Source organism: Ictalurus punctatus, chromosome 16 (assembly GCF_001660625.3).
Source record: "Ictalurus punctatus breed USDA103 chromosome 16, Coco_2.0, whole genome shotgun sequence".
In the NCBI taxonomy this organism is placed as follows: domain Eukaryota; kingdom Metazoa; phylum Chordata; class Actinopteri; order Siluriformes; family Ictaluridae; genus Ictalurus; species Ictalurus punctatus.
Window position 1 is genome coordinate 22922809 of NC_030431.2, and position 10274 is coordinate 22933082.

Sequence of the window (10274 nt, forward strand, 5' to 3'; positions counted from 1 at the left end):
CTTAGAGAAAGTCCTTTTTTATTTATTTAATTTTTTAAAAAGTAAATGTTCATTATATTCACTACTATCTCTAGCCAGCTACAGTGGTGCTTGAAAGTTTGTGAACCATTTAGAATGTTCTATATATCGGCATAAATATGACCTAAAACATCATCAGATTTTCACACAAGTTCTAAAAGTAGATAAAGAGAACCGAATTTAAAAAATGAGTCATTTTTTTTCTTAGTCTTAATTATACCAGGAAGTCTTAATTATACCAAGAAGGGAAGGAAAATGTCAGGACATCTGTCCGTGATCGGAATCTTAAGAGAAAGTGGGTCGTGCAGAATGACAATGACTCTAAGCACACAAGTCATTCTACCAAAGAATGGTTAAAGAAGAATAAAGTTAATGTTTTAGAATGGCCAAGTCAAAGTCCTGACCTTAATCCAAAAGAAATGCTGTGGAAGGACCTGGAGCAAGCAGTTCATGTGAGGAAACACAACAACATCCCAGAGTTGAAGCTGTTCTGTACTGAAGAACGGGTTCAAATTCCTCCAAGCCGATGTGCAGGACTGCTCAACAGTTACCACAATAACTGCAGCTAAAGGCTTCCGATAACTGTTGATCGGTGTGCTGATCAAAGGTGCACATACTTTTACCACTCACAGATATGTAATATCGGATCGTTTTCCTCAAAAAATAAATGACCAAGTATAATATTTTTGTCTCATCTGTTTAATTCGGTTCTCTTCATCTACGTTGAGGACTTGTGTGAAAATCTGATGATGTTTTAGGTCATATTTATGTAGAAATATAGAACATTCTTAAGCGTTCACAAACTTTTGAGCACCGCTGTAGCTATACCTAACCTGACTTTTTCTTTTACCGTTTTGGGTGTAATCAAAAGTATTTTTCAAGATGAGGACAAATGAACTTTGGCTGAACAGAATGTGGATTCAGTGACTTTTCAGTTTCCTCACAAATCCTTCCTTGTTAAGCAAACTGGAGTGCTTTTGTGGCACTATATTTAACCACCAAATCTCATTATTTAGATTATTTAACTCTTCCAATACGTTATACTGAAGAACTTTACTCATGACACACTCTGACGTGGGTGTGTGAGGTTTTCAGTGGATGAATCGGCCATTTCCTGTGTGTGTGTGTGTGTGTGTGTGTGTGTGTGTGTGTGTGTGTGTGTGTGTGTGTGTGTGTGACCTTTGTGTGGAACCTTGCCCTGTGTTTATGTGTAACTCTGTGTGTGTGTGTGTGAGAGAGAGAGAGAGTGAGAGTGAGAAAGAGAGAGAGAGAGAGAGAGAGAGAGAGAGAGAGAGAGAGAGAGAGAGAGAGAGACATGGCTCGGCTGTGCACAATAAAGCAGCTGGTTTTGTTTCCTACTGCGTTTACACACACACACACACACACACACACTCTCTCTCTCTTTCTCTCTCTCTCTCTGTGTATAACAGGATTTCCTGAGGGAAAACTCACTGGAAACCTGATTGTTGTGTTCTTCAGGCGATACAAAAGAACTGTGTTTTAAAATGTAGTTTACTTTGATAACAATTATGCAGAACAAATATTTGGGACCAAAAAAAAAATAAAAGTACATTTGAATGGGAAGGTGTGTGGAAGAGAGATAAGGAATTAGTAGTTTATTTCGCTTTGTGCTAAGTTTATCTAGGCAAAGTTTTTAAAGGACAGGCTACACTACACAACAATGTACGCTCTGGTGAAGACAAAACAAAACAAAACAAAACAAAACAAACCATCACAGAAATTCTAATGGTTTCCAGTGCAAATACCACTACAAACCATCAGCTAACCAGTACCATTAACATTATTGATCCTTAACGGTATCCACTAGACGTAGCATGCCACCCATAGAAGGCAATAGATTACCAGTAGAGACCCACAGGGACCATTCCAGATTCCATTAAAACCAATACAATTCCCATTACAAATTGTATGAAGGTTTCTCTATTGTTTTTTTTTTTTTTAGCAGGGCTCTGTGGTGCTAAATACAGTATAAAGACTGTGAAAGATTATAGATTGTTAACCAAACGAATATTTAATTGGAAACATTGGCCCGATTACCTAAAGAGGGTAGTTAAAGTTAGCTAGTTACACTATACAGTATGTCCAAACACTGAAGCTGCATCACAGCTGATGTTAAAATAACGCTTCCCGAAAAACACTTTAACAAATACGAACTTCCTCGAGTCATTTCTTTCCATCAAACTCATAACAAGCAGCAACTTATCAGCGCTAATCCACTACTTGATCAATAGAATAGTTTCGCTAAATTATAAGCTATATCAATTAAGAAAATCGTAACTCTTTGCTAGTAATGCTACAGGAACTTTTACCATTTGTTACAATTAACTTTTGCGTCATCATTTTCTTAATGTCATTTGTTGCTCACAGTATCCAAAACCCAAACAAGTTAGTTAGTAAGAGAAACTAAAACCAGGATGTTCCCTCCAAAATCATTTCACACTAGCATCACCCATATATACCGGTGTCAAACATCCTGTGAACCAGTTCATCTGAACCAAACTCACCTTCAACGAAGTCAGCCATGCTGTACACCTTGTCTGCACCAAATTTATCTCCCATGTTGTGTTTGTGCGAGTTCAGAGTGTGCACGGCGCTCTCCACCACTTCGTTAATCTCGTCTCGCCTATCTTTCCTCGCCGGTTTTTCCTCAGGGTGGCGCGTGAGTCCCGTCTCCAGCTGATAGACCCGCTGCAGCGTGAAGCTCTCAAACGGTATCACAGCATACTCATTTGGCAAGCGGACACCTGCACTTATCTCTGCCCGACCCATCTGGGTGCGAAGGAACTCATTCAGATCGGTCGCTGCGTCGCCCGGTTTCTCCTGAAGCTCCTTCGGCCGCTCGACTCGCTCCTGCAGGGCTTCCTTCAGTTCTGCGATTTGCTTCTTCAGGCTGGAAATGTGTTGCCGTTGCTGTTCCTCACGTTCCTGAAGCAAAGCTTGATAGTTTTCGTGGCTGGATGAACCCAAGGCGGCGCCGCTGAGCACACCAGGAACACCAGGCCCTCTTGGTGAGCCTGGTGCGCCCAGCCTGGGTACCACCAAGGGGTCATCGGTATGAGGGTTGCAAGTGATGACGTAAAGGAGGGAAAGAAAGCAGCAAACCAGGACTAAAACGCCACAGACTCGAGAGAGCCACAAAAACAATCCCCTGCGCAACATCTCGAAACAGACCAGTGTCATATACACACATGTATAGTCATATCCATTGCGTAGTTTTATCTTAGACGGTAAGCTAATTGAGGAGTTAGTACTGTCGTAGTTAAAAATTAAATGGCACAGTCGGTCAAAGGTATAAGCTACAATCTGAGCAACATTACTACCAAAATACAGTGCGACAATGTGATCTGATTGTGTGGTGGAACAAAACACCGATTACGCAGTTAGTGCTATCCTTGCTAAACCTATCTTTGATATGAAATGCTACCACACATGAATTGTATAATATTGTCTTTACAAACACAGTGTGATGTAGATTAGAATAAACTGAATTCTGTCCTTGCTGAAGCTTTATCTTAGATGCTGAAGTGAGACGACATGCTAAAAGCTTCTCACGTAGATATACTTGCTAAGGCTTTCTGGTTGATGTGAAATGGATCAACATGCCACTATTGAACATTTCGCATATTAACGAAAATTTAGTCTGATGTCATGTAGTTTTAGTCATATCTGCTTTATCTTAGACACGAAATGAAGACAAAGGAATGAAATGCTAATTAAGCCATTATTGTTGTCCTTGCTAACGCTGACTTTGATATGAAATGGGGAAGAAGACGTTTTTTTTCCCCCTGAGTGAGCAACACTCTCGTACTAAAGGACACTGAAGATATGTTTGTTCCAAAACAGATCCAACTGTTCCTAATTAAACCACCTCATTCCCATGTTATTTTCCGTCACATTTTCGGTCCAGCTGGAGAACCTCCAAACTGGTCAAGCAGCTGTTGCTAAAGATAAATTTCTTTGCGATATGAAAAGGGTGTTTTATTTGTTTTGAGTGAGGCAGCTACGTAAAGGAAAGGTACACCTACATGTGTGTGTTTCCTGTATTTCAAGTCATGTTAAAGCCTGTTCTTTGTCTTTTAGAAATCCATGAGACTACTTTAGTGGAGATTTGGTTATGGCTAAAATAGCTCGGTCCTGTTGTGATGACACAAAACATGCCAGTTCACACTGTTAAATCTTCATCAGTGACACCTTTTGAGAAACTGTTCATTGAGAAATTCACATATCTAGGTCTATATCATGCTTCGTAGAGCTTAAATCAGAGGAGTCAGCATACTTCTTCGTCGCATGAGTCTAACAAAACGGGACATGCTGAGAAACGTTAGATGTCCAAGAAGATTTTCATTTCCGTGAGCAGCCACTTTTCATCTTCCTCAGTCAGCAGTTTGTATTCACGCTATCTTCTGTGTTTAATATAAGCCTCCTGCACATTTCATCTTCTATTGTGTTACCTAGAGAGAGAGAGAGAGCGAGAGAGAAGAATTAATACATAAAAGCCAGACTGTCTAGAGTTAGGTCCAAGTGTGAGTTCACTACAAAGAAAATTGTTTATTAATATATTTGCAATGTTCATAATACGGCAATGAATCCTATTTTATAATCTTCAAAAAGTACATTTTGTTAGTGACAATGACTCCAGAGGGAAGAGGGGGCGGGGCCAGGTGTACAGCCCTAGAGATCTGGGGCAGGGGCAGTTAAGAGGTGGATTCAAGTGGATGGCTTGAAAGAGTTGAGGGAGTGGGACCAAAGGTGTAGCCATAGAGATCTCGGGCAGGGTCAGTTAAGGGGTGGAGCCAAGTAGAATCCTTGAAAGAGTTGAGGGAGTGGGACCAGGTGTACAGCTATAGAAACCTGGGGCAGTGGCAGTTAAGGGGTGGAGTCAATTGTATGGCTTGAAAGAGCTGAGGGAGTGGGACCAGGGGTGTAGCCGTAGAGATCTGGGCCAGGGGCAGTTAAGGGGTGGAGTCAAGTGGATGGCTTGAAAGAGTTGAGGGAGTGGGACCAGGTTTTTAGCTATAGAAACCTGGGGCAGGGGCAGTTAAGGGGTGGAGTCAAGTGGATGGCTTGAAAGAGTTGAGGGAATGGGACCAGGGGTGCAGCCATAGAGATCTGGGACAGGGTCAGTTAAGAGGTGGAGTCAAGTGGATGGCTTGAAAGAGTTGAGGGAGTGGGACCAGGGGTGTAGCCGTAGAGATCTGGGGCAGGGGCAGATAAGGGGTGGAGACAATTGTATGGCTTGAAAGAGTTGAGGGAGTGGGACCAGGTGTATAGCCATAGAAACCTGGGGCAGGGGCAGTTAAGGGGTGGAGTGAAGTGGATGGCTTGAAAGAGTTGAGGGAGTGGGTCCAGGGGTGTAGCCACAGAGACCTGGGGCAGGGGCAGTTATGAGATGGAGCCAAGTGGATGAGATCTGAGGAGGCGTGGACAGGTGTACAACTCCAAAGATCAGAGCACATGGCTAATAACAGAGGTGGAGCTAAGAGGATGACTGAAAAAGATATAACGGGATGGGGCCAGGTGTATGATCGCAGAAAGCTGGGGACACTTGCACAAGTGTACGGCTCCAGAGATCTGGGGTGGGGTCAATTAAGGAATGGGGTCAAGTGAATGGCTTCAGAGACATAAGGGGGTGGGGCCAGGTGTATGGCCATAGAGAACTGGTGACAGTAAGGACTCCAGAGATCTGGGGTGGGGTCAATTAAGCGGTTGGGCCAAGTGGAATGCTCCAGAGAGCTAAGTGGGCAGGCCAAATGTAAAATGTTGATTTGTACAAACTGACTGTGTGAATAACGATTCGTAGTTGTCACATGAGCAGGACACAGGTTATAAAATCGGCTGTTATAAATGATAAATTTGGCATAAAATGCACATATAATGACTTTTAACAAGAAATTATCTTCTTAGTACTTACCCTTCTGCTTTCAATACAGTTTTGGGCTTAAAAATAAATATAGGTTTGAATCAATAGAGAAGTGAAAACAAGCTGTGTGCAATATATTTGAGGCAGCAAAGGGCACGGGGTTTGAGGGTGAAAACACACTGCTCTTGTTTTAGAGCGTCGTACACCGCGTCGCTGATGCCGAACCTGACGGGGTGGGTGATGTGCGAAAGTGAGAGGGCAGTGTTAAAAATGACCTCAGGAGGGGAAAGAAGACGTGTACTGTGAGACAAGCAAACACGCAGGTAAAAGACGAGGCATTCATTCACACACACACACACACACACACACACACACACACACACACACACACAGAGGCAGGGTTTATTGGCAAACAGAAAAGGCCTGTTGGAAAAGTAGGTGAAATCGAGAAAGCACATGTCACATGTGTGTGTGTGTGTGTGTGAGTGTGTGTGTGTGTGTGTGTGTGTAATGACTCCCACACAATCGGATCTTTTACAAGTAAAGACTGGGTCAAATGAAAGGACTAGTTATGGTTGCACTGAGAGCAGGAGTGTATCAGGAATACATGCACATTTGGCCCATACGGGCTCTCTCTCTCTCTGTCTCACACACACACACACACACGCACACACACACACACACACACCCATTAACCCACTTTTAGAGCAGGTAGGAGAGTTAACACACCATTATGAGTGACCAGGAAGAATTGTTCCTCAGTTACTCTCTCTCTTCTCTTTATATCGCTCTCTTTCTCTGTGTCTCTCTACCTCAAGTGAGTCACATGGTGAGTTTCCCAGTCAGTCAAAGCTCTCATCATGTTTCCCATCTCCTCCTCACCTCCTTTATTCTGCCATCTCTTTCTCTCCTCTTTCTTCTCATTTCCCATTCCATCCCTAACCCTCGTTCGCTTTTCTTCTTTCTCTTTTTCCTGTTCCTCTATTATCGTTCTGTCCTCATCTCATACCTCACCTTCTCTCCTGTTCCTCTCCTCTTTTTTCTTCTTTCTGTCTTTTCTTTGCCTTGCAGATCTTCTCCTCTTTTTCCCCCCATTCTCTCCTCCAAGGAACTAACTTGTTACGTGGATGATCCACAACATTGAAAGTAACCATAAACTGAAAGAAAGTATGGCATGTCTTTGTTGAATTAATACTAGTCCAGACCCTTGTCATCTCAAAACTGTACTAATGCAACGCACTACTCTCGGGCCTCCCAGCCAGCTCCATCACACCCCTTCAAATGATTCAGAATGCAGCAGCACCTCTCGTCTTCAACCAGCCCATAAGTACCCATGTCACACCCCTCTTCATCTCCCTCCACTGGCTTCCTGTAGCCGCCCGCATCAAATTCAAGGCCTTGATGCTCACGTACAAGACCTTGTCTGGAACAGCACCCTCCTACCTCAACTCTCTCCTGAAGGCTTACGTTCCCTCACACAATCTGCAATCGGTTAACACCCAACGCTGAGTAGTGCCTACTCAGTGTGGCTCAAGGTCCCTTTCCAGAACCTTCACACTAACCGCCCCTCAGTAGTGGAATGAACTTCCAACCACAATCCGGACCACAGAATCTGTCACTATCTTCCAAAAACAGCTAAAGACCCACCTCTTCCGTGAACACCTAACTAACCCCTAAAACGCCAACCCCACATTATCCTAAAAAAAAAAAAAAAACACTTACTCTGGCTCTTACACCTCTACTCTGTGTACTTTCCTTCTCTAGAACTCAATTATAAATCTTGTGTAGTAGCACTACTTGTACAGTTCTCCGCTCGATAAGTCGCTTTGCTCGTATTTCCTCATTTGTAAGTCGCTTTGGATAAAAGCGTGAATAAATGTAAATGTAAAACTTGTAATTGTTGCCGAATTGCTGTGGTACAAGAGGAATAAAACACACCAGGACTTACTGTTATTGGAAAAGAATCAACTTCACGGTGGTAACAGTAACTCTGCTTCATATTGTGCCGCATCGCACCGCCCTGTTGTTGATTATTTTTATATAACAGCACACTCGAAGTGTTTTATTCCTTATTTAAAGTACTTAATGTGGTCCCTGGTGGTCTAAGCTAACTAAGGATCCTGCGCTCTCACCGCCATGACCCGGGTTCAATACCTGGACAGGGAACCCCTGCCACTGGAAGTTGTACTCAGTGCCAGTCCCAAGCCTGGATAAGTTGGAAGGGTTGCGTCAGGAAGGGCATCCGGCGTGAAACCTGTGCCAAATCAAATATGCACACCAATACCAATTATCCGCTGTGGCGACCTCGAACGAGAGCAGCCTCAAGGTACATAAGGTGCGTGAAAACGTATCTAATATTTCTTATTATGAGATTACTATTAAACAGTTCGAAACCTATTAAACCTACTTCTACACATTTTTACTCATCACCAAGTTTAAAATGGTCCAATCCTACTGCTAGACGCTGTCATTTTTTAATGATAACTTTTCGAACTCGCGATCTCCTGGTCATAGGACCAACTCTTTTCCTTTTGTGATGATGTGCTTGGATTTAACTACACTCCAGATGTATGAAGTGGTATGACGATAGATCCACTAACTTCACCCCCTGAACCACTGCAAACTCTTATGCAAATTGAACTGGGGAAATTCTCTGCCGGATGCTCAAATGTAGAGAAATGAAAGGTTGGTACCTTTACATTTACAGTACACATGTGCTGAAGAATAACAAGAATAATCTTCACTGTATTTCCTGAAATATTATAACAGCTTTAATCCGATATATGAAATTCTGCTTTGTAACAGCAATTCACAGGGACTTATGTGGACACGCCCAATAATCTAATAATAATTGGACTGATGGATAATTGGCTGTTGGCTGTGCATTGGAAAATCATCAGCATTGGGGTGGTATCCGTAACTTCAAATTTTCCACCACAGGAAAGTCAGGAAAGGAATATTTTTTTGTCTTTTTAACTTTAACAGAGAAAAGAGAGAGAGAGAGAGAGAGAGAGACTCACGAGGGGATGACAGTTTATAGGTGTTATAAAGTAAGCGATAACAGGAACTAACCCGTTTCGGAGATGTTCCACAACATTAAATGGATTTAAAAAAAAGTATGGCGTGACATTACTTAATAACTAAAAAGTTGTCAAGTTGGTGCGGTATAAGAGGAATAAAACACTTCCGGACATGCCGTTGTATTAAAAAGGAATATATTTCAGGGTAACTCAGCTTCATGTCGGGTCACATCACACCATCCTGTCTCGAATATGTTCCTATAGCAGCATATTTCCATTACTTCTCACAAATTAATATACAGTGTCCCAAAAGTTTCTATACATATGGCTATAAAATTAGCACTTTTTAAACATTATATATATATAATGCCTTGTGCCATTATATATATATAATGCCTTATACCGCCTTGTGCCCGATGCCTCCTGGGATAGGCTCCAGGTTCCCCGTGACCCTGAAAAGGAGGAAGCGGTAGAAGATGGATGGATGGATTTGGATGGATTTGACTACAGAAGGCCGTATTGAAATCGTTCTCATGGTTGGACTGGGAAGCTTTCACAAGGTTGCAATGGACTTTAACAGGAAATATGGCGAGAACATCACACACGACGAACATATTAACAAATCCAAAAAGACAGGAAGTGATCGAGAAGTGGACGTCCACGAACATCTAATGACGAAGACGCAACCGACGTGGTGCTGGAATACATAATCCCTATATATGGAGACTTTTGGGACACCCTGTAGTCTGTTATACGTCTTCACTGATATACATCCAAGTCTGATACATTGGCTGAAGGCAGTAGGGATGATAATACAATACAATACAACTCACAATTTATTATGTATTAGTTTTGGATGATTAATTAAGTTTAAAAAAAAAATCAAGCTTCTGGACTTGAGGGAACATCTGTTTAGTTACTTATCATCCTCCTGTCTTTATCCTACCGATCGCACGCAACTCAACACGCCCCAGAAGATAAGGTTAATTACACTAAAAGCCTGCGGATGTGTTCAGGAACTGTCTAGTTAGCAAATACGGCTAATTTATCCCAGTCTCATTATTCTCTGAACTCCAGTCTTGCTGGCTTTGTAACACACACAGGAAATGATGCAGGATTTTTCCTCCGTTGGCGTTTTTTTATTGAGCGACTGAGCTGTTCAGTTCTATTCAGACCTCATGCCTTCACTGTTACGTTTACTGTGTGTACTTCTGTACCTGATATGAAACCTGGGGCGGGTTTTTTATTATTATTTTTATTTATTTTTTTTTATAAGTGTTTTTACTTCTCATTTTGCACATATTACAAACAGCCACATCCTGCTATGCAATACATCACAAAGCATTTAAACTGCT

General features: G+C 42.2%; 1 protein-coding gene across 2 annotated transcripts in view; it reads right to left on the reverse strand.

The window, feature by feature from the left end:
* Positions 1-10274, reverse strand: part of csgalnact1a (chondroitin sulfate N-acetylgalactosaminyltransferase 1a) — a 39910-nt gene that overhangs the window by 23902 nt on the left and 5734 nt on the right. For both annotated transcript variants that reach the window (XM_017489819.3, XM_017489818.3), the window contains exon 2: positions 2544-4490. In XM_017489819.3, coding sequence (XP_017345308.1) covers positions 2544-3219 — 676 coding nt within the window. In that variant the 5' untranslated portion in view covers positions 3220-4490. The remainder of the gene's footprint in view (positions 1-2543; positions 4491-10274) is intronic.